The 25,793-nt window shown below is 31.0% G+C and overlaps 3 protein-coding genes across 9 annotated transcripts in view; 1 reads left to right on the plus strand and 2 right to left on the minus strand.

The window, feature by feature from the left end:
- The first annotated feature begins 4,811 nt into the window (after nt 1-4,811).
- Nucleotides 4,812-25,793, plus strand: part of LOC140665310 (basic phospholipase A2 homolog 1) — an 85,838-nt gene continuing 64,856 nt past the window's right edge. For 2 of the 4 annotated variants that reach the window (XM_072891251.1, XM_072891254.1), the window contains exon 1: nt 4,812-5,185. In XM_072891251.1, the coding sequence (XP_072747352.1) occupies nt 5,178-5,185 (8 nt within the window). In that variant the 5' untranslated portion in view covers nt 4,812-5,177. The remainder of the gene's footprint in view (nt 5,186-25,793) is intronic. The other 2 variants (XM_072891247.1, XM_072891250.1) reach the window with 2 other exon arrangements.
- LOC140664777 (leucine-rich melanocyte differentiation-associated protein) lies at nt 5,864-9,403 on the minus strand. Of its 4 annotated transcripts, none has more exons than XM_072890247.1 (4): nt 8,615-9,148; nt 7,047-7,307; nt 6,626-6,886; nt 5,864-6,220 (listed from the first exon to the last, which is right to left on the minus strand). In XM_072890247.1, coding segments are annotated over exons 1-4 (750 nt in total). In that variant the 5' UTR covers nt 8,617-9,148; the 3' UTR covers nt 5,864-5,994. The 4 variants fall into 4 exon arrangements, with proteins under 4 accessions (XP_072746348.1, XP_072746351.1, XP_072746352.1 ...); XM_072890250.1 differs by lacking the exon at nt 8,615-9,148 and adding an exon at nt 8,126-8,286 and having other exon boundaries at nt 5,866-6,220; XM_072890251.1 differs by lacking the exon at nt 8,615-9,148 and adding an exon at nt 7,498-7,515 and having other exon boundaries at nt 5,866-6,220.
- The window catches only part of Scp2 (Sarcoplasmic calcium-binding protein 2), a 31,349-nt gene continuing 16,764 nt past the window's right edge, over nt 11,209-25,793 (minus strand). Inside the window, exons 2-7 of the mRNA XM_072890011.1 lie at nt 18,837-18,903; nt 15,749-15,801; nt 15,441-15,560; nt 14,946-15,060; nt 14,090-14,187; nt 11,209-13,998 (exon numbers count right to left, since the gene is read on the minus strand). Coding sequence (XP_072746112.1) covers nt 13,891-13,998; nt 14,090-14,187; nt 14,946-15,060; nt 15,441-15,560; nt 15,749-15,801; nt 18,837-18,894 — 552 coding nt within the window. The 5' untranslated portion in view covers nt 18,895-18,903 and the 3' untranslated portion in view covers nt 11,209-13,890. The remainder of the gene's footprint in view (nt 13,999-14,089; nt 14,188-14,945; nt 15,061-15,440; nt 15,561-15,748; nt 15,802-18,836; nt 18,904-25,793) is intronic.

Below are 25,793 nucleotides of genomic sequence, written 5' to 3' on the forward strand. Positions count from 1 at the left end.
CATTTATTGTTATACAAATATAAAAGCAATTAAAATGCAGCAAATGTTACTTAAATTTTCGATATAAGATAAAGAAACTTTGAAACATTGAAAATCTAATAAAATATATATTTTCTTTATTCTAATAAAATATATTCGCGACGATACGTGTTACGATACATCTCGATACATGTAACATTTTTAAGAAGTTTTGTAACATCCTAAGCAATATTTGCATCTCAAAATTGTATAGCTGATTGGCTATAGGAACATTAATAAACGAGCGTCGTGTAAAATCCTTACACATATCATACATAAATCAATCAATCATAATAATCATAAATAAAGTGCGTTTTGTATATTTCATGCAATGCTCTTCATATTGTATGTAGCATAGATAATATGAAATGTCTACGAAAAATTATTAAGAACAAATATTTAACCTTCACTGAACATCAATCTTTACTTTATTCGCTTGCCATACCTTATGTTCCATATAATTTATCCTTGCTACTTTTTACGTCATTTTATTTGCAATGTTGGAAAATGAAGATGAAAGAGATTGCAAATATATCAGACAATAATGAAAACATTTTGTGTTTGAAAAATTAATTGACGATTACTTATCGTTTATTAGCAATTTCAAAAATAGGAAACTTAATCAATAATATCATCATAATACAATTAATTTATATTATGCAAAACATCAGCTCTGTACTTATGCTTATCGATCGTTAAACTTAAAATTTATACTATATATATATATATATATATATATATATATATATATATATGCGGATACACAGTGGGACTATATTATATATGATATTATAATTAATATTGTATAAGGTTTGTAGTCTTATTTTTGTTTTTCTCGAAAACTATCACTCGTATAATAAAAATGAATAGGATATAAAACGTGTATTTTGAAGAGACTTACAACTTTTATTTGAAACATTTTTTTAAATTTCCAGTATTTGATAAAATAATTGGAAAAAACGTCAATTTTTAACAATTTTTGTATGTAATTTTTTAGTAAACAACGAGCGACGGCTAAAACTTTTTAAGCGTTAGTGAGGGTGATGATCTTGACAACATATGTCAAGGTCATTGACTTCTGAAAGGGGCGACCTTATGTGAATATTTACCAAAATTTCAATATAGTTTTCAACTAAAAAATGAACACCGAACGATTATCAGTTCTCGTTTCGATTTGGATCTTTGATCAATGTTATATGTCTATCTATTGTTTCAATGTAATTTTATATAATTATGTTGCAATTACATAATAAAAAAACCTCCGAAAGTTTTCTTTATTTTTTTGTACAATAACTTTTCAGCAATAATCTTGAAATACAATAGTACAGGCAACATTAATTTCAATTCTAGTTATTATCTAAATTTCTCTCGTAGTTTCTTGCTCGTTAAGTGTAAAGACACATATTTCCTCATGCGTGCAAGTATAATCAAATCTCGTTTACTCAAAGTTGCTTATTCGTGTTCTTAATTATATGATTACTCCGAGTTTGGAACTTGGGAGACATGTATGTCTCTAATATCTATATAACTTTGTCGATTTAAATGTAATAGAAAAATTTTAAAAAGTTTAATAAATAAATATGATACAACATTGCACACATAGATTGGATTTAGAACAATTCCTAAAAGGAGATATATATACTTTTTTAAACGATTCGTAATATGGATTACATAAATATTATTTAAACAAAATTTTAGAATTTTTTAAAGATAATTATGTTTTTGCATAAAGTTTGCATTTTTTCTTACTCAATTCAAGGGCTGAAATACTTTCGTGTTAATCATTTGCATGATATACACACTGTATTTCTCTCGTGAAGTTTGCGATAAATTTGTCGAAAAAAATAATATCTCTTCTCATGAACGTCGCGCCATGAGAAAAATCAAGTCAAAATCAGCATCATTGCTATTCGATAATCGATTCGAATAAAATCAGATGACCTTGAATGGGTAGGATACGAACTACCACGGCCATGGATTGCACAAGACCATTACCAATAAAGAAGTAAGCCGAGCGGCAAATCCTTTTACATACATGCACACACAAACACACACACACACACACACGTGCAATTTTCGCGCCAAGATTATTGTCGCACAACTGGAAGGCAATTGCGTGACGGGATCACGTTCGATGTCGCGATTAAACGGATTTTCATGCGACATCGGTTCAGCTTAATATATATGAGATAAGCGTGAAAACGAAACGTGGAGCGCATCTCACTGGAATGAATGTTTTATGCATGAAACTGATATCGAATATCTCATCCGAAATGAATCTTGCGTAGCCTGGAATATGCAGATAGCGGAGATTTAATCTTAAGCTTCACATTTGCAAATATTTAATATCTAAAAAATAAGTCGGGAATTTCTTATACATTTTTCGCTATTTTTTGTGACAAATTGATTCTATATTTTAATCTATTAAATCTCGGATAGCGAATGATGTAACAGTCGTATATACAACAGACAATTTTTCTTAAAATTTTTTTCATACATATCGCGGAATAAAAATTATAATAGATTTATAATAGATTTTTATTTTGCGATAGGTACTAAGAAAATTATTATTTAAAAACTTTAAAAATATGTTCATATCTCTAGACAAATTTATATCAATTACGACTATCTCATATAATGTGCATATTATTAGCTAAAAATATAGAATAAATCGTTATGCAATTACTTTATGATTTATGCTCTACTTTTACTAACACTAATAATTTTTTTAGAAGATATATAGTTAGAAGATATTTTAAATATACTTTAAATATATAAAAATCAATGGATTAATATTAATATACATTAATTATAACACCACTTTATAGCTGAGAATTAAAAGAACATAAATATCTAAACATTTATATCCTACGCAAATGACGTTGATCGCTTTAATTGCAAAATATATCAATAATATATTAAGCGTCTTTAATAAAGTAACTTTCAAGAAAAGTCTCGCTCGAAACTACATCGACATTATAATCGCGTGTGTAAGTAACTAAAATGTATGAAAGAAGTTTGTGTAAGTACTTAATCTCAACTAAATTGAGACATAAATCACTGTACGCGATAAAAAAAGTCGATGACAGGTGGACATGTAAATAACATTTCATTTCACACTTTTGGTGTGATGTGCGACACGTGCAATGGCTGAGAAAAATATCGGTATATTTTGTTTTAGTTTAACTCTCCACTCAAATTCGGAGAAGTTGAGCGATGCTCCCTCGAGCATGCTTTTTTTAGAAATTTGAGATAAGATAACGCGAGGAGGATGCGAAAAGGACGAGAGAAGAATTAGAAAAGGATGCGAGAAGAGAGTCCGGAACGCCAATAAGATGCGAGATATTTCGCGAGTCGACGAGATCTGAGTTTTCTATTGGATTTAGAATCAAAACGGCTATGATTATTGGCTATTGATCGAGTCCGCGTGGAGTATTTATTAGGTCAGCAGTCCGCGCGGATTATTTAGCTCAGGAAATTTGGGACGCTACATCGGGAAAATCATGTTTGCAAAACATAATGAACCTTTCAAATTCGAATTTTTTATTAGACTTTCTATGCGAATAGAGTGACTATTATTAATGGTCATTGATCTATGTTTTCGCACAAATTAATTATTACGTATTAATATATATATATATATATATATATATATATATATATATATATGTTAAAAATCTTCTTGCCATTTTTATTTTCATCCCAAATGACGATTTTAACAATCATACAATGCATACTCCTTATAAAAGATAACATGTTTTAACATTCTATGGGTCTTTTATAAACATCATCTTTTAAACATGTGCAGTTAGGGCTCATACATATAACGAAAGATTCGTTGAACACACAGCAAAAAGATTGAATAAAATAGCGCGTTTCCTGCTCTCATGTCAAATATTATTATACATTCGACACCGTGCGTCTCGGAAATACATCCGCATGTTTCAAAATTTCCGATACAACGTTTTGATGCGTCGGCAATTAATTTACATAAAAATTGATATGAAATTTTACATATGAGCTGAAAGTACCAGGAAGAGTCGGTAATTACAAATTTTATGTAGATGCATGTCTTTATATGTACACATGCGTGCATAAAATTATAACGACAGGATTAATTTTAGACCAATATCAGATGAACTAGCATATAATAGTAAAGAGATACATTCAGAATTAATTATCCAACTTTTTGAAGATTATATGATTCAGCTAACGAATAATACACATGTACGTGCGAGGATTTGATACAATATACATATATTATGTCATCATATATGCTACGCGCTCTTTTGCCACTCGTATGCATTGACCCTGTTTACGAACTCTATTAACATTGCATGCACGTCTCAGTGATCAGCTGAAGAAGTCGTTTAAATTGCATTCGGAAAGCAAACACAATATTGCGGATCGGATTTCCATGCATTAACAGAAAATTGAGTTACGTAATGTAAGCAAGATAAATATCAATGCAAGAAAAAGCAAACAGCATAAATTTAAAAAAATTTCTCCGCGGAATTAATCGATTCGGCAATTGCTACATTACTGCGCGTGTATCACTTCTCCTATATATATTATTTATTTATATATTGTATTTCAATTCGATAATGATTATTATAAATTACAAATTATAACCAGAGCGACTTTTTTTATCAATCAGGACGAATATTTCTTTCTGCTGATTGATCGAGTAAAGTATTATTCCAAGCGTTTGTCACGCCAAGTGAAACGACGTTAATCGATCTTTTTAACGATTGATTATAATTCGAGATCTACATTGCAGAGTCATCTCGCGGTCACCGAAGGTTTCACGTATCAAAGGATTAAACGGCGGACCAATTACAGTGTCGCTAGTAAATTCGAATCGCTTGAGTTACGGAATCCCGCCACGATTGACTGACTCGCATTTAGATCGGTCCGCGTTTTCCGTATTTTTCGCGATTATTATTATCTAAAAGTGAATCTTACACGCAAAAAGTTATCGCGAGTGCCTTTAAACATATCGTAATAACGTATGAATATCGTGTGTGATTTCGATCAGTGATCCGTCATCCTCCGTCGTGTGCCCCGGAAATCTTCTCCTCTTCATCATGTTTGCCCAATTATTCTCGTCGTAATAATACAAGGAAAATGCAATTAATGCCACTGGATCATCATGAGGTATGTACATGTATGTCAATTCTATAAAATTAATTGCGTCGATTTTATAGCTCTGGTAATACCTAACCTAATTCGACCGCCTCTTTCTCTAATATATTTAGTAAATAATAATTTTTAAAAAATAATTAATAATGTAAAAAATAATGTTTATTTCATCTTTATGTCATAGCTTACGTAATAGCTTTGTTCGATTTAATTTTATTTCTATATTAAATGATAGCTCTGTTTGATCAAAGATCTGCTTATTTGAATCAAAATTGTCTTTGCATAATTCATGTTATTTTCTTGCCAAAGTAAAGATGATGCATAAAACTCCATACATTTTATCAACATTATAGAAATATAACTTGTGATTTATTTAATAAAAAAAAGATATTTGAATATTTGTATAAGAATTTTATTCTTGTCAAATGTTATTTACAATTATTATTTATAAAAATGCATCATTGATACAAACATAATAACTGATATTAATTATGCGTAATAATGCTTTCCAAGCAGAAAATATAATATAAAATTAATTCCAATTATGTATACAGAGTATATTTAATATGCGAGTCATTTATATAGCTGCAGCTTGAACATAATATAAAAAGTGATTATTATAAAAAGAAATGCTCTTAATATGTTAATATTTTATATATATATATATGTATATATATATATATATATATATATATATATATATGTATCGTTATAAAACATATGTATTGCTTTCATAATTGGCACATATTTCTAATAAGATATAAAATATTATAATCTCATTCCTTTCTTAAAGGAATATCTCTGATTAAAATTTTTTTTGAGCTGCAATACTGTTTAAATAATAAGATTTGTTCCTCTTGATATTTGTTGTCTATTAGACATTGATGACTTGGAAAAAATATTTATCTTATTATGTAAATCCTTAATGTATTCTGGTAGTTCTATCATATTTTCAAACAATGGTCGTTTGAACAGTCTCTTAGCTTCTAGTAGCTGCTCGTCATTCACCATTCTGTCATCCAAGTGTATCAAGCGTGGAAACCAAGAGAGCACAAATAACCTTTTAAAAAGTTTAACATTACAACTTAGATTTACCAAAAATATATTAGATAAGATAAAACTTAAAGAATAAAATAAAATGAACATAAGAAGGCAATAAAGAGATGCAGTGGGTAGGGTGTGAAAAGAAACTTCGTTATCAAACAGTATTCGATTCTTGCTTCATTTTTTATTTCATACGTTTCAGAAAAGGAATCCAAAATATATGAAATAAAAAATGAAGATAGAATCGAATACTGTTTGAGAAAGAAGTTTCTTTTCATGCGCTACACTCACATTGGCTCTTCAGTGCTTTCTTATGTTCATTTTATTTTATTTATTTATCAATATTAAGAGCCTTAAAAAATTGTTAAGTTATTTTAGTTCAAAAATAAAAAATTTAAAGAAATATTTTCTATTAACGTACCTGTATTGAAGATATTCAAAGAAACTTCCACCATTAAGATAACTGGGTGCTGCCTCATTTCCCATAAGAGATAAATATTTAAGATTTGGTACACTCCTATGAAGATTCTTAATGAAAGGATGCAAGTTTTTAATAAGGTTATTATTTAACCAGAGAAGCTCAAGATTTGGCATGTATGGGAACACAGTAGTATCGTCTATTTTATTGTGATCCAAGTTGAGAGATCTTAAATTGTCAAATTCTGATAAAAACTGTAAATTCCTGAAATTCCAAAGAATAATTTGTTTTATTTTTTTTGTTTTTATTATTTTATTAGTTTATTTATTTTTTACTGCACTATATTATTATGTATAATAACAATCAAATCTTTATCTTTCTGCAAATTTTGTTATATGTGTTATTTATGGAAATATTTACTTACCTACTGAACACATTGTGACTAATATCTAAATGTTTTATAATGAAACCATAATCCTGTATAATGTCATAAGGCATGGTGAAAAGATCTTCATATGCAAGCGATAAAGAATCAGTTTGCTTTGCAAATAAATCAGAAGATGAATCTGAAGTTGATTGTCTGCAATATCTATCCACAAATATATATGTTCCTAGACAAGTCATGGCGTATTCTTCCTCCTCTTTTGCTTTCAAGGGATGTTTTATCTCATTGTTAGTGCTTGACCTGTAATAACACATGCAGATGAATCTGAAGTTGATTGTCTACAGTATTTATCAACAAATATAAAAAGTATAGAAAAAAATAATTCATATATTAAAACAAATATTACATAATGTTCTTCCATGAAATTTGTTTGAAGCTACAATATACTTTATTTATTTAAATACATTTAAGTTAAATTAAATTTCTTTACCTTGTAAATAATTTAAATATATGTTTCTAGCAAAGCTTTTTTAAACTGTACATAGAATATTTTATTTAATTGCCAATTATGAAAACAATACATATGTTTTATAATGATACATATATATATATATATATATATATATATATATATATATATATATATATAAAATATACATATTAAGAACATTTTTTTTTTATAATAATCACTTTTAATATGCTCAAGCTGTAACTATATAAATGACTCGAATATTAAATATACTCTGTATATATAATTGGAATTAATTTTAAATTATATTTTCTGCTTGGAAAGCATTATTATGCTAAATTATTTAAATTACTTATTTAATATTAAATATTTAATTTTAAATTTTTATTTAATATTAAATTGAAATGAATTATAGTTACACAAATTGTAGAATCATAAAGTAATAATAAACAAGACCAAAAATTGTGGTTTTTGTAACATGTACAATGGAATATGAATTTAAAAATTTATTAACAAACATTACTGAATTAAAGCCATACATTATTGCAAACATATAAAAAGTATGAGTATTACAATCAAAGAATATTATACATAATTAACAATTAATTACACAAGAATGGTAAATCTGAAGGAGAGTGGTCCTCCTTACCGTTTTTGTTCAAACTTTACAATATAGTGTATTTTTGTGTATAAAATACGAATCTATAAGTTAAAATCAGAAAAAAGTTATAATGTGTTGAAAAATGATATTTGCGGGGTTAGGATTTCTGTCATATCAAGATGTACATACAGGAGCAGCGCAGACTACCCGACATACGCAATGATGTAAAAGTGCATGATCAGTGCATCTATATCATATTAATATGACGGAAATCCTAACCCCGCAAATGTCATTTTTCAACATGTTACAACTTTTTTTCTGCTGTAGAGTGACGATTTTAACTTATAGATTCGTATTTTACACACAAAAATACACTATATTGTAAAGTTTGAACAAAAACGGTGAGGAGGACCAATCTCCTTCAGAATTACCACATGAATTTATTGACTAATTATTGAACAGTACGCACAAATAATAAGGCATAGATAGTATATATTCACAAATATAGGTAATATATTAAGCAAGCATTCTACTCACATTATTCTTACTTTTACATATCACTTTATGATAGATTAATGTAGTAAAAGGATCTCGTATTTGATACTATTTAACGTATTTAATACTATTCTTAACTTCTAACGGATTTATCAGTAAGCCTGAATTAAATATCTAAGACTTGAAGAATAGATGAATTAAAGCAAAAAAATCTCTTTTCATATAAAATAAATGTCACATTCATAATAACTTGTCACTGACACAAGATATAACTTTCATTGGAAATCAGTCCGATCAGGTAAAGTTATCGCATATTGGATAGGCAAATGATAAGATACGAGAGAGAATACATATTCTCGAGAGAGCATCGTGAAAATATCTGAGACGAGTGTATAAGAAATCGACCCGATTTGCGAGATTAGACTGATAGAGGTTATAAAACGCACATGTTTGCGAAACGTCGCCGCAATGCAATATTTGAAAGGTTAGGACGAATAGCAAGATACAATTAGCAAAAATCATATATAGATTTTGCTCAAAATAAAAATTATTCTCTGGGAGAACAGGACTGATCTGTTTTAATTATATTAAAACTTGAATACGAATTTTTTTTTCAAAAAAAATCATTTATCTTGTTTCTGAGAATATTCTCAGCATCTCATTGAATTAATAATGTTTACATAATTGACTTACGTTCTGTGTTATGCGCTCATCAAGCCGAAAAAATATTCGATCGTTTACAGAATTTTCATTTATCTTGTTTTCAAATCTTCCTGGAATGGATAAGAAACCTTTCTCTACAGTTCAGTTTATATGAATGAAATGGAGCCACCGTACAATTGGCGAGTAAAAATAATGCGTGTGTGTGTGTGTATATACATGTATACATATGCAACATCCCATGTGTATTACATGCATATAAATAATTGTCGCGATCTTAAAAAATGCGTAGATATAATAATATATTTATACACACTTGTTAGTACTCCTCTGTTATTATTTATTACAGCTTTATATGTGAATTATTAATACGATAATCGACTATCACTTGTGTAACTATCTCGGTATCTATTGCACGAATGAATTTTGCACTACGGTGGAAAATTTTATATTTTTAAATTGAAAATTTTGATACCTATTTATTTTTAAAAAATCATAACTTTGATATTCTAATAATATTCACACAGAATTAAAATATTGTTGCGTTATCTTTTCTATCTCCTTTCAGCATAAAAATGTTTAAAGGATACCAATGTCTTTAAGTCAGTTTTTAAACATCCTTTGTTTTAGACAGATATTTATCAAAACATTGCCTAGATTTTTTTCTTCTTTTATACGCGATCATGAAATAAACGTGTTTTAGAAGAGTAGCGGAAAGAATAATTCACAAGAAAAAGACAAGATAAAAGGTTTTATTTAAAAATAAAACAGGGTGTTTATTCTTTGGGAAACTTGGAATTCTCAGAGATTTCTTTTGTATCTGGAAAAATCAGGAAAGTTTCATAGAATTTTATTGAGATTCACAGAATTCTCTTTTCGAGAATTTTCCAAATTTTGCTTTTATATTGTAAACAGTTAGCCGGATGGGTGAGATTGGCGTCTCACTTATATTAATGGAAATTCATTAATTGTTGAGAGTTCTGGCTTTATTTTTAACAGTTTTAGAGTTATATAAGTATTGGACATATATAAGTATTGAAGTGAAATGGTCGTATCTCCGCTCGTCTATAATAAATTAATTGTGCATATGTATAAAAGGTGTCATTAATGCCTTTACAAATGAATTTATGAACATATGAATATATTAACATATTTTGTATATACATACGTATATGGAAAATGTTCCGATATATGTATAAATTCATGTGTAAAAACCCTTTCTATACATATTATAAAGATGATAAATTATGTTTTCTTCTATTTGTTACATACATTTGTTAACGATTATGTATTTGTTTATACATCAAAATATTTGAATAATTGCAACATAAAGCAATATAAACTCTTGGAATACCCATTATAATTGATGACATAATATATTGTTAAATGTATATGTGTATGCGTTTTATTATATAATATACAATAATATATATATAAAATCAAACGAAGAAATTAATTGATTTATTTACATACTTTGTTTACAATTATTTACTAATGTCTCATTGTACTATGGTTTGTACATTGTTGCCATAAAGTGGCAATTAAATGTTGAAATATAATTAACACGCCATGTTAGTTTTTTTTTACTTTTATTCACGAGTCTATTTATATTGACTTATTATAATGCATGTAATGATAGAAATTTCCTGTTGCATCTTTGAATACTTAATCTTGAAGTTGAATTAATGAAGTAAATAAAGAACAAGTGTCCTGATTGAAAGCAATTTTTATTGATAGTAACAACATTTTATTTAACTTTCTTTAAGAATGTACAGTTGTAGAATAATAATCTGTTTATTTGCTTTTAGGATTTGTTATGCTCTATTACAATAATAATTTCATACTGCTTATTGAATTAATGATACATTACCAATTATACTAATTTATTGTATGTACATATACTGCATATAACTTATTCTATAAATACGATAGGATGAGGGTTGGTATCTTTATGAAAGAAAACAAGTGATGTTCAATTTTAATTTTTATACAGTATATATATTTCTTTATCTTTTTTTTCTCGTCAATCTCTCACGTATAGGGACATGCTGTAATATTTATATAACATATTCTTATATGCATCTTTTAGGAACAGGAATAGTACATATTTATTACAACAAGTAAGCATTTAAATGCTTCTTTTAACACGAAACCATATACATTATTACAGGCACAGGTTAAGATGTTAATTCCGATTTTTATATTTAGAATATGCATAAATTATAAATTACAAAAAAAAGTTTATAAATATTTATTGAATAATGAATATCAAATAATTAACAGAGCCAATTTAATTTCTGCTGAAGAAAAGCTGTTAATTTTTTATATAAATTGCAATAATAATAATAAGCTATGGGTGTAATTTTTAACATAATACATGGAACGAAAATTATACAGTAGAGAATTTTAACAGCCGATAATTATCACATATGATGGCTAATTGTTTCAGACAAAAATAAAATAAAGCATTTTATTAATTACAAACAGAAGTATATGTATGCTGTTGAGCATTTCATTAAAATTTAACATGTCACTTAATCCGTGCCTGGACGTTTTTCAATTGACAGCGAGTGTTTCATTACATTCATATTTCTCTCTTGTTTATAGCCGCGTCATATATTCGTTTGATCGTTATGTGACTTATGGTGGACGAACGAGAATTCAAGGATTATTATCTCAGTACATTTACTTTCTTCTAACAAGTACGGAAAATATTCGTCATGATTTATTATTATTTACACACTCGATAGATTAAACGTACTGCTGTTTCGATATATGTTATGTTTGTCTCTTTACGGGCAGTGATCGACAATTAAAGCGAATCTAAAGAATACAATTTTTCTACCGTTATCAGCCTCGAAAAAAAAAATAGAATTATCCGCTAGAATTATCCGATAGAAATTAATATCAAAATATACAAATTACAATTCCATATTTTTCATAAGCAATTTGGTTGCTCTTGCTCTCCGATGCACATTCATTATTACAATAATTTATCATTAATTCCCAAAAAACATCTATTAATTTCATAATATAATAGGTTTGACGCATATATATTCTTAATTATTACATATGACATATAATATACAAGTGACACAAACAATGATATTGATTACACACAACGAAAGTTTTGTCACAGATTTCTAACAGAACGTGCCAGCAATTAACGGTGAAGCATCAACAACATAGCACCAGTTAATCGCTAGTTGATTGAACCAAATATTTAACCATTCGTGTAAAATTCAATTCTCATTCAACGTACAGATGCACGCATTTGATTCACGATACGAACTTAACGTAACAACAATCCCACGTATCATTGCATATAGTGAGCAGTCAATCGAATAGCGTGCGTTTATCAATTTCCTTTATATTTTTTCCTGATAGTTTTCTTTTTTCGTATACGCATAGCTTTTCGTAGTACAATTAAATCTTCTTTTTCAACAATGTGAAGATATTCGTATATATCGAAACAAAAGATTCAAATTTTAAAACAAAAAAGAAAAGTTACATAGTGTATAAGGCAAAATTAAAGGGCGGTACCATAAAACGAATGAGAGTTGTAGTGCTTTGGAAAAAAACATACTGATTGCAAGAGGTACGTGTGTTTGGTACGGGTATCGTTTGTTTTCAGTTCTCAATTCAGAAATATCATTTCGCAGACCGGAGAGAAACCTCTTTCTCTGACGCCAAATGCCAATCAATTTCGGCGAATTGTACAACCGGATGTCGTTTATAATCAACATATATTCAAAACGAGATCGACATCAACAAGAAAGAGAGAAATTTCACGGAAATTTTACAAATTATGCAACGAAAAATGCACCTCTGAATTATCGCCGGCCGTATCTTTCTTCGCGTATCGAAACAGCGTGACCATTTTTATAATTCGCAAGGGCATTTATTTACACGTTATACGACATAATTAGCTCTTCGGCGGTGATGGATCGATATGCGCCGTAAAGATAATAAAGATACTTAATCCTAGCGCGTACTCACTATGAAATATTTAGCATAGGAAAGTTCGCAGTCGAAGAAATTAATACATCTTGTTAGAGTTTTCGAAATATTTCGGCCGTGTAGAATATCAGAAGAGGAAAGCGAAAAATTTGAAATTGATAGTTTAGAAGATCGTTGCAAATGCCATTAAAAGGGACAACATGTTATATAGAGCACCGGAAGGAAAAGCTGCAAACTAGATTTAATCGATGCTCTGTGTTTTATTGCGTATTGATTGATCACACGTGCGATAAAAACTTGGTAAATAAAATTAAAAATATAATTTTCACGTAAAGTTTCATTCAATTTGAATAAGAATATTTTATAACTGAGATTTAAACACGCCGTAACTACACGTAAAGTGATGATAAAGAGCAGAAAGATAATATAAAGTTCTCTCCATCGTATTTAATTATAATTATATTATTTCAATAGAGATAATTCAATAGAGAGAGATTACGCGGGAGAGCAGTAAACGAAATAGAATTTTGACTAGTAGATTACACAGAATTGCGCCTATCTTTTCAGCAATTCATACGTTTGCATAAAATAATCTGCCGTAAAATATATATATATATATATATATATATATATATATATATATATATTTTATATATATATTTTTTCGCGAGTTTTTCCAATCTCACGGGGTAGCAGAGTTAGAAAGAAGTCTTTCCGAATATAAAGTTTCCAGGTACGTTCGGGTCGTCGGAGCAGAAATATTGCTTCCATAGATCGGCGAATTTTTCGCGAGTCACTTCTTTACCCTGCGAAGTAAACAGTTTTGTAAGGCTCGATACCGCGTTACACTATCTTTTTCTTTTTATTTTCTTTTCTTTCCGCTTGATTGATACTCACCGCCCCCAGTTTCTTGAATGCCTCGCGTGCCTCGGCCTCGTCAACTCCGTAACTGCTGCACACCTTGCTGAATTCGGTCTCGTCGATCGATCCGTCACCTATGATAGGGGATAGATCGGATTCGAGTTTGTTGACACTATAGTTTTATATAGCTTCTCTCTATATATTACAAGGGACTGAAGGTAAAAATTGCTGAGGAATTTTATGCATGTAAAGGTAAGGTACATTATTAGGAATTTTTATAAGTGAATAAGGGATAATGAACGAAAGTGATATCGCTTAATTGATATTTATAGACGTTTTAACCTGTACTTCTAAAAGCGGCATTTTTAACCCATTTAGTTTATCAATTTTATAGAATTTCAAAAATATATGCTGTAATTAAAATGACAAAAAGAAAATAGAAGCTTTAGTTATTTACAAATATTTACATCATATTTGTGTTGATAAAAAAAATATATATAATTATAAATTATCAACAAGATATTTACTTTCACACGTTGAAAAAAATATAAATAAATATAAAAATTGCATATTTTATATAAAAGAGATGTTTTCTATATTTATATACGAAAACTATTCATTGAGAAGATGAAATAAAACGGGGTTTACGAAACAGAGCAGTCTCAGGGAAGTTGATGTATTTACTAAGCAAGTATTTACTGTAATTCACGAAACTACACTAGAGAACAGAATTAATGATACATACTTCCTCCCTAGTCACTTTCTGCTCGAGTAATTATGCTTACATTAGTATTTCTGGAATCTCCACGCGAATGCGTAAATGAATTACAGCGCGTAACCGGTACGTAAATACAAACGCGTTTATCGAGAGAACGAGCTCGCCGAGACTTACCGGACGAATCCTCGAGATCGAACATAAAATTCATGTATGTTTGTTGCCATTCGAGTGCGTGTGCCGGATCTTTTGCATACTCCTCCCACATCGAATACCACTCGTCTCGACTGATCTGTAAGAAGCACGACGGTTAATATCGCACATACATACATACATACATACAGATTCGTTTCTGATCAGCAAGCTATCTATATTTTTCATATGTCGTTTTAAATTTTAATCATATGTCGTAAAATATCGCGGAATATTCCTTTTGCGGAGTGAAACGTAAATATATAAGCAAACACAGCCAAGAGACTGTTTCAAGAATTAAAACGCAAAAACACTTTAAAAATCGATAAACGCAGGCAGAAAGTGGAACGGAAGTGTGCTAAAAATTCAAAAAGTTATTTTAGAGTAAAAAGGAAAAGAAAAACATATTAAAATCCATCAGAGAAATCGTAAGATGATATTTTATATTTAAAATAGCTAGGAATAATTTAAACGTTATACTTGTCCGTCCTGATCGGCATCGGCTCGTTGTTGCAGTCCTTCCCAGACTTTAGTTAAAGTATTCTTAATATGTTGCGATGTGGCATCGTCTACTTTCCAATGCTTGGAATTGCAGATTCGCTATAATACGAAATAAATGTAAGTCAGTTGTAGAATTTTTAGATGAGCATGATTGACGAGCACGGTTAACACAAATCAAAATAAATAATTACTTATTAATTAAATAATGGAATCCCCGAAATTTAAGAAACTAATAAAAAAAGTATAATATCGAAAAAGTAATTAAATTAACCATGCAGTATGCTTACTTGCACAGCGAGCTCAAAATCCTTTACATCGATGGTACCACTTTCATTAACATCTGGAAAAGATTAATAGTTAAATATTAATAGCAAAATATTGTTACCTGATATTTTAATTTCTTCGCTTACATGTGTGACTCGATTTAAAATTTAATATCTAGCATGTAGAAAATTTTGCTCGTTGAATTTTGTTGCGCAACTATTTGTTATTTCGGATAAAATGTGACCGCCTCAGCTGTCGCTAACATTTCTGTAGAGCAACGTACATTTTCTCGCTTAGAGGACAAGATAAACGATCATGCCACTCGATTTTGGCCCCGCTTGGCCACGATCGGATATCGTTAGTTTTCTGAAGATGACCCACTTTCATCACGGGTTTATTCGTTTTCGCGTAATTTCCACTCGGCTTGTCGTTTATTAATTCCGTTTCACTGTAGAAAAGGAGAAGATAACCTCTATTTCACCCTTTCCTTCCGCAACTGGAATCCTGTTAAGCGCCGATTACGATTCAACGAGGCAGAATTTATTGTCTTCCCGGCATCCGTCGAGACGGTTGACAAACCGAGGCGAGGGTACGATGAAATAATTAATATCAACGTTCGGATATACAACTGGTTAGGTTACCTTTAATGGCACAACTTGTTGCAAAAACTCAACTCGTGAACAGATTAAAAATCGATGAATCGGATTCTCGTTTATAAGAACGTTTAGTAAGAACGCTATTAGCAAGATGGTGCAAATAATAAAAAACGTATTCACTTTTTCGCGCAAACGAATACTTTGCAATCTCGTGACATAGAAAGAGAAAATACAGCAAATTATCATTCTTCATGTTATTATGAGTATATCACCCTTGAATAATATTACAAATTATTGTTAAATAACGTCGTAATATTACTAGTACAAATAAAATGAGAAAACAATTATTCGCATACATACTCCTCTCTCCCTCATTTCGCACTTAGGTCACGATAAAATAATCAGTTCCACAAAAGCGTTCGTAGGATATGTTTAGCGGCCAATCGCCAAGCGGTCAAAGAGGAGAAGAAAATGAGGGATTAATGAGGGCTACCAGGCGTATGCACGCTTGCGACCTCCACGATCCGTGCTACGAGCTGCACGATGCTGGTGAACACACGTATACGTACACATCATTGCATATTCACTCGCACACGTAGTCTACGCGCGCTCATGGCGATTCTGCTTTGTAGCCGGTGCACATTACGGTGCATTTTTACATTATGTGTCATCATAAAAACACGTACATGCATTGAAACGCGTCTACGAGGCACAGCCGTTTCATCCATTAGGCCTTGTAAGTAGGATGCATGAAGCTTTCGCGAGCGTTTCCAGGGATGAAACTCTCTATAAGCCCTGAAAGAAGCGAAAGTAGCTTCGAAACGCAAACAAAAATGGAAAATTTAAATTGATGAGAATTTGAATAAATGTTTTCCTATTATAGTTAGTCAGTGACAACAAATTTTCAATGATTTTAATTTACATTAAAGATTTGCGGAAAAACTACGATGTGAAATGTATAATTTCATATAACTTTTTCGCAAAATTACCTTTCGCATATGACATTATTTCCAATTCAAAGTATAACGCAAACAAAAAACTGTCAGTTTTTATTCAGTGGTCAAGCAAGTTTTCACAACTTTATCTCGTAAAATAAATGGAAATTCTATTTAACGTATGAGACATGATTCTATATTTTATTACATCTGATACGACGTGATACGCGGAGTGTGGTGGGTTCCCTTAAAGATAAAGAGAAAGAAAAAAAATGGCACTATGAGAGTCTTAAAACGACTCCGACGGAAGATACTCGCTCACGCGTTCCGAGAATTAGAACGCACACACGTACACACACACACACACACACACATCATACGTGGTGGCGTAGCGACCCCTTAACCGGACCCGACGGCGTGTCCATTGTTTATCTTCTCCATAGTTCGTACCATAAATAGGTATACACACATAGCCTGACTCCCTCTTGTCCGAGTGGACCGACACATAGGTACCACACGGAGACCACGCAAAACGCTCGCGCGCGCAACCCCGATTCCGTTTTCATCCACCCCGAAAAGAGCCGCGCGAGAGAAGCCACGAAAGCGACCCTCCGGGCGAACTCCGTATTTCATTCGTGTCGAAACGGCTTGCGCAGCTTTTCGCGAAGGGCGCGAGAGAAAGAGAGAGGACGAGTGAAATAGGGCTGTTAGGAGAGAATCAAGACAACCCCGGACGAGAACGCGAGAGTAGCGAAAACGCCATCAGGGAAGAAGCGACACCTCGTTCGTTACGTTAGCGCTCGATGAGGATTTGTTTCGTCGAGATGTACAGAACGGCGGGCGGTGAGAGAGAAAGAGAGAGAGAGAGAGAGAGGAAGGGAGAGATTTTCGCTCAACGAGCGCCGCTGCGGGGGCGGTAAATGTTATCTTGAAATGTCGGGGAAAACTGTTCGCTCGTTGTTGAACGCATTTGGCCAGTAACGTGGGCTAAACCGTATTAGCAAAGGAAAATCACGGCTGAAGTGCCACAAGTTGGTACAAGACTGACAAAACCAAATTAACACGATAGATCTATCAGGGATCTGTACAAATATTTTTCTACTATCTGTGTAATATAATTGTACAATATATCGACAAGTTAATAAAAGTCATTTATTATTACGATTCACATAGAGTGTATATTCTTTTCTCGGAGATAATGACGAGGATGGAAATAAATTACGCACAAATACAATAACTTTTTTCATCACGAATAAATAGAATAATTTAAATTGTACGAACTTTTGTACATTCTGTCATTACGCGCGAAATATAAATAATCGCAAAAAAAGAAATACCGTCTGAATGAATGGTGTAAAATCGGGGTTGAAAAGGGCTAAAAAATATGACACCGCTTATTGTCATTATTATTTATCATCATTTAATATTCAACAGTTAATGGCTTCTCATTTTTCAATATAAATATTAAGGAGAATTTTTATTTACATTAATTTGCCGTTAATAAGAAAATGCCACCGTTAATTTGAATTAATATCTTGCTACTAATATTAATATAAAGAGTTTTATGATGATATACTTACCGAAAAAAGCGTTGAAGACGAAGAGTAATTTTTTCTTGCGGAACTCTGACAACGACATCTTTGGACTCTGTGGAATTAAATAGAGAGAAAGGCGCGTTAGATGTGTACGTATAGTGTTAATATTCGTTCGCGATCGAGTGACGATCAGGGTCGATTGTCTCGAGCGACCGACCTGCCTTTTATCCCGAGAGTAAAAAGTAATCGTCGCTCGCTTGTATGTATATCAGGCCACTTTGTACATCGGTCCGATATTCGCGAGGTTATTATGAAAATGAACACGAAGACGGTTCAAATGCGATTTACAAGTTCTTAAAATATTGAATTTGTATCCACGTTAAAAATTCTATCGATAATATATTTATTAGACACTCTATTCTTGCATGGAACATATATTTTATATTTAATTTTTTTGTACATGTATAATATTATATTTAATATAAATCCGAAATATTTTCAAATAATAATTTGAAAATAACACTTTTAATTATTCCAGTTATTATAATAAACCAGTCATTATAATAATTGATATAATAAAACGAAATCGTTTGTGAAGCGTTTTGACAACAAACCGCAAATTAATTAGGCGGACAACAATTAGTTCCCCATAATCATGCTTACGATTAAAATTGCGAAGATTAATAAGTTTCAGAGAGCTTTTTCCCGCGCAGTTCTCTTCCAACGACTGTAATGTTTCCCAGCAGCATCAGTCTTTATATATATATAATAAGCTCTCGAATTCACAAGAAAACTGTTTTTTTAATAGCGATAAGTCGCGCGATTTCAACACCTACTGACGCACGTTTCATCAAATAATTTTTTTACGTCACTACACCGATAATTCAAGTTATCTAATAATCACGCAAGTACACAAGCATATCACAGCATCTAAGTGACGCGTTGCTTCACGCAGTTTCCTTCTTTTTTTATTTTTGGATCGGTCTATATAAAGCTAGTCGATAATTGTCGATTATGTTGCGATAAACGACCCCGATTTTCTTTTAAAGGAGATGCGTCTCTGTAACGAGCCCATCGTAGTCTAATGAGAATCTAATAACGCGCCACTAGTTTGAGTTGACACAATACTAGTTATGGTTAGTAAAAATGTATACAAGATTATGTCTTTTCAGTTATAATAACTGGAATAATTAAAAGTATTAGTTTTAAATTATTATTTGAAAATATTTCGAAATTAAATTAAATATAATATTATACATGTAAGTACAAAAAACAAAAATGAAATGTAAAATATATGTTCCATGCAAGAATAAATTGTCTAATAAATATTATCGATAGAATTTTTAACGTGGATACAAATTCAATTATTAAAAATATATATACAAATTTATATCTAATCTACAATTTATAATCACATCTCTAATCATGACATTTAATTTATATCAATTATCTTATTCTAAAGATTAAGCGAACATCTTTGAAAGTGAAATTGACGTTAATAATGAAGCAGTCGTCGACGAAATAACGTACATACATATTCTAAAGTGCAATCTGGAATGATTGTGAAATGAAGGATGAATGTAAACTGAATTCATACAGATATCCAGTGAAGTAATAAATGAATATTCATTAAACTAATGATACACACTTGACATCAATAACATTTCCGTGCCGTTTGTTATCATTGATGCTATATATTAATTTCATATTAATGATAAATCATTCACTATATAATTCATTCCAAATAATCTATGTAAAATGATTGATCACTATCGCAAATTATGCATGATATATTTCAAAATGATTTATATGCTTTTCTTCTCAATAATGCACGTAATTATACTAATTTTATATGAAATAATCAAAATATTTATTTAATGTATTAATTCAAATATTTTGTTTATGAGATATTTACGTCAACTGCCGCAAAATTGTGCCTCATTTTATCTGAATTTTCGAATATATAACAGAAACGAACGTTTCCAGTCACGGAAGCAATTTTATTCAACGCGGCCAGACAAAATTTGTCTACCGTTTTTAAGTATCTTCTTGAATAATGGAATCCTTAAAATCTCATTTACTGTCGCCAACGTCTCTAGCAACGTTATACAAAAAACTAGCCTGTAAAAACGATTCCAAATAGTTTCGATGCAACGACGGCGTAGTAATTAATGCAAATTAAATTCTTATTACGTCGTATTAAAGTACAGAGGATTATAAGAATCGTTATAAAAGAAAATATCTGATTGAACTTTCTCTAAAAAAAGATCGAAATTAGTCGTGAAATTAGTCAAAGGATCCATATATGCAAGAAAATGTGAGATTATCTTGAACTCTCTTGTTTATTTTCTCAAGTAATCACATGATTGTGTAGCAACGACGTTTGATAATCATCGAGATATATCACCATAAGGTGATTAAGTCCGTGTTTTAAAATCAGCAATTACATTCGCATCAAGGTCAACTTTGACGTCAATTTATGTACGGAATCACCAGCGTGTACATACATTTATCCTATGATCGGGCTCTTGGTTAATGACTGACGCAGCAGAAGTGCGACTGCATTGACTATGGAGCATCGATGCTCCGTATCTATGGCCCACGGCTTAATAGTTAATTCTACTAGTTAATTAAATCAACAGTTCGACGCGCGATTTCCCCGTGTAACAATATGCCCTCGCGCAGGCAAGTACGCAGTAATTGTGTGTGTTCATTAACGGGGATAATTAAAATTCGATAGAATATTTACAGAATCTACGTGAACACTCGACCTCACCACACGTACACCACGTACACACATACGCAGGGTAATTTAATTAAGAGCGTTCGACTATAAATCGGTCGACAACTTTCACCGAAATTTCGGTTTTAATTCCTAATTTTGCAATTTGCTTGTCTTATGATACGATATTTATCGATCCGCGACAAATCGATCATGCCGCACCATTTGCATCATTACATCTCTTATGATTGTTTATGATCCGCATATTAGCACACGAAGATCTCAATAATGTCATAGTGTAAAGACTATTGTATCGCATAAGCATACGCTTGCACTATAGAGACGAAAATGCTATCGCTATTACTCCGCTGCAGTCCCGTTATCTACGTGCGTCAACACGCCAATATTAATTATGTGGATAGCGTATAATAATACGTTATATAATCTAATCACACATACACTTGCAAGACAGAGATTATTGTATTTCTTACTGTTAGTGTTACTCGCAGAGAAAGAGATGGAATTATTTATAAAAAATAATTTATAATCGAAAAAGTATGCAAATTTATAAATTAAAACATTTTTTCAATAAAAGAATATCATCGCTTATCGCAACACAAAAATCAGAATATCTTTGTGACACGTAACTTTATCGTTAATAAAAATGTTCAAACTTGAAAAATTAAAAATGCAGGCCTAGTAAAGTTTATTCACTTATTTCGTAAAGTTTCAGAGAACGTGTAAGGAAAATCGTTCAAGTACTGCACTTTGTGAAATCACGGCCATGCATCTGCCATTTGTCTGATGCACCTTCCGAGATCGAGCTAGGTTCTTTTTTTTTTTTCTTTCCCGGAGAAAGCGCTATCAATCCTTCCAAGTCTTTTTAAAAAACACATTTAATTTACGATGCATTTTATTTAGTACAAATTTAATGCTTTAATTTCCAAGAAAATTTGCCTGCGATTGATATTCTATCTAGTTCGCGGGGATAATCGCAGATTTATTCGCGTGATGTTGCGTGAGATGCAATTTTTTTCTATTTTTATGACCTTGCTCTCATCTTTCGCTTCATGTCCTTCTGTTTCAAGTCCATAATAAGGAATTGTGCGTCCAAACTATTCACGAAATGTTGACTTACTCGCTCGGCACTTTCAGCATGATAATATTTCGACGGAACATTTTCACCTCCAATGTGGAAAAGTGGTTATATCTTTCTCAGGTCTCATCGTCGCGCTTAAAGCAAATCTGATATAAAATACGTACGTATATTACTGGAAGTTGTCAGAAAAATACGAGCTTGTCGTTTCTAAATAATTTTTCACGTTTCTTACGTGCAATCTGTGCGTTTTATGAAGAAAATTACTTAAATAAAATTTATTAGATAAAATATTCTTATTTTTTAGATACTTTTATTTATCTCAATAAATAAATAATTGCTGAGAGAATGCGTATTTAAGGATTTAATGAAGGAAGCAAATAATTTTAAACGTTAAAAGTTTAATGGAATCTATTTAATTTTAATTCGTTATATTCACACATTATACATATTTTTTGTTTAATGTCAATTTACATAAATAGTTAGGCTTTTATCTATTTCTTTTCAACACTTTTGTAGGAAATCGAAAAAAACTTTGCAACAAGTCACATTTTCTTTCATCGTTTACTTTTCTCTGTCAATTAATTGTTTAATATTCCTCTTCTATCTAGAATTAGATTATGCCGTTGTATATTAATAATATAGAATTTGTGTGAAATTTCGAATTTTCTTCATCACTGATACTGTTCCTTACTTTCCTGTAATATCACACTTTGAGATAATATAATTCATTTCAAGTTGTATTAATTTCGTCGCATTAATTTGCTAAATAACACTGTATGCAACCGTCTCCTCTCCTCATCAATCTTGCCGAAAGAAGTAAGCAAATATTCAATATCTCTGATGTCGTCTGGATTACATGGTAAATGCGAAATATGTATGCTACGTCAGCGAGAAAAAAAGTATTTGTAAAAGCTATCGCACGATTTCGTCTCGCGTGGATTCGTTTCGCCAATTTCGGGAAGGTAAACTCGTGAAACGAAGCAAGACTGTAATAGGATATTAAATCGTTGACAAATTTGCACACACAGAAATATTTTTCCAGGGGCTTTTCTAAAAATAGTAAACAAGAAAAACAATTGGTACCACAAATCTTATAATACATAGGTAAACCGCGTATAAAATGGATATTTTGTCACGACATGACATCACATCCATTGAGAATTATATCATCTGTTTCGCGACGCAAAGCATACTTTGAAGATTTTATTCGCGAGATCGTTATTCTTTTTGCGGATTATAAATTTTGAAGAATACGATTGTTAGCGCGCGAGGAACTGAAGATATTTACGCAACAATGAGACACGAGTAGTTCTTCATTGATTCGTAGAGTGGCATCGCATAACGCGTGGCCTACTTGTATCGCGAGCGGCTTTTAATGTTTAATTAAATCACGCTCTATATCGAGTAACGTATATCATTCATGTCATTCTCATATCGTGATAACAGATGCGCTTATAGTTGTTTGTTTAGTCCTAAGCGACGCGCTAAAATAAATGCGAGATTATCGCAAAAAAGTCGTGCAATATTTCTGAAAATTTCTTTCACAAAATTTATTCGGTATTTTAGTGATCTAGGTTTTGACTGGATTAGAATATGATTTATTTAGATATTAAATTAAACGACAGTTTGTATTCTTACCGAAGAACAAATGCTCGCAGCGGTATCACGCATCAACTTTACTAAATGTTGCACAGCCAACAACAATTGAAGGAATTCAATTGATGTGAAAATTTAATATTTATTAACGAAAGCCAATACAGAAGTCACATCCATCCGCCATAATTAAATTTAGGCAGATGCGTGTGCCTTAGTGAAAATATTTCTCTCTTCCGACACGCGTCGATAATAATCACGTGCAACGAAATCAAAATTACTTATTAATTATTCGGTCGTGCCGGTACTGTTCGACGTATTGATTAAAGGCGCGTTTGAAACACATTTTTTTAGGTAAAAATCATGACATTTGCTCGTTATTTCGGTGGCTCGTGTATGCGTCACTGAGTGCAATTAATGAGGAAACTTTACAGCGGAATTTAACCGAGAGCGATGGCCTATAACGTGTTTTTTATATGCGTACTAGGCAAAAAAAGACAGATGTTGGAATAAAAATTATGTCTGTTATCTGGAATTTAACAATTATGTAGAAGCGACATTTATTACGTTATGTGAGAAAGGAGCTTTTTGAAAATTAGTTTAAATCTGTTAAATCTCTCTTTCTCTCTCTCTCGGCATTTTCAATTGCCAAGTTATAATGATGATTTAATATTTATAGACTATTCGATTCTCGGCTATACTTGTATTCATGTTTTTAATATTTATTAAAAGTTTCTCCTACGCAAAACTAGAGAATATGCATTTATCAAATTTTATTTATTTTAACTTTTAAATTGCTCGTATACTGGTAAATACAAATTATCTTTTTCAATGAATTACATTTATAAAATTTCATTTTTAACATTAATCGAGCGTAAGCAAATATTAATTCTTTTTTTAGAAATGAAAACATTTACATTAGAGTTTAAGTTGATTGCGTTGAACTTTAAGAACCAACAAGTCTCATCTTACAATTAGTGGACTAATTTTTCTTACTCAAAGACAATCAATAATTTTACCTTATACTTGATTATCACGTATATTATGAAAAATTTATAATGTGTCGTTCGACCATTTGATACATTTTTTAATATTATTGGCAGAGCAGTTTTTGATGTATAAATTTCTAGGGATGGAGAGTATGTCGTTTTGTAAAACGTACTTGAAAAATTAGGTCGAGTTACATTGACACTTCGTGAGTACTAAATTTCACAAATTCCCACAATAACAGAGGAGGCTTTTTCATGGAATAAAATAAAATTCCAACAAAGCTTCTGTTATAATACTGTTTTTTTAAGGATAATTGTTGTTGTATTGATTGATCATACAAACGCACTCTTTACTGCGATATCTAATTTAGCGAACAAAATATGTAAATTAAACATTGCTTTGACAATAAATTTCATCGTTTGTAACAATAAATGGGACTAAAATTTTTTTTTTTTTTTTTTTTTTTTTTTGACTAGCCAAACGCTCAGTTAATTGACAAACAAATAAAGATCTTAATAAAAAAATAATAAAAAATTACGCTGGTATTACACGATATATTTTACATCAGTTTATACGTCTCGATCGTATCGTAACTCTT

The sequence above is a fragment of the Anoplolepis gracilipes genome, chromosome 4, assembly GCF_047496725.1.
Source record: "Anoplolepis gracilipes chromosome 4, ASM4749672v1, whole genome shotgun sequence".
NCBI classification, from domain to species: domain Eukaryota; kingdom Metazoa; phylum Arthropoda; class Insecta; order Hymenoptera; family Formicidae; genus Anoplolepis; species Anoplolepis gracilipes.

Coding starts and splice junctions, on each gene's coding strand:
- LOC140664777 (XM_072890247.1), bottom strand. Junction 6,887..7,046: donor AGTCACAATGTGTTCAGTAG/GTAAGTAAATAT, acceptor TTGGAATTTCAG/GAATTTACAGTTTTTATCAG. Junction 6,221..6,625: donor TTTGAATATCTTCAATACAG/GTACGTTAATAG, acceptor ACTTTTTAAAAG/GTTATTTGTGCTCTCTTGGT.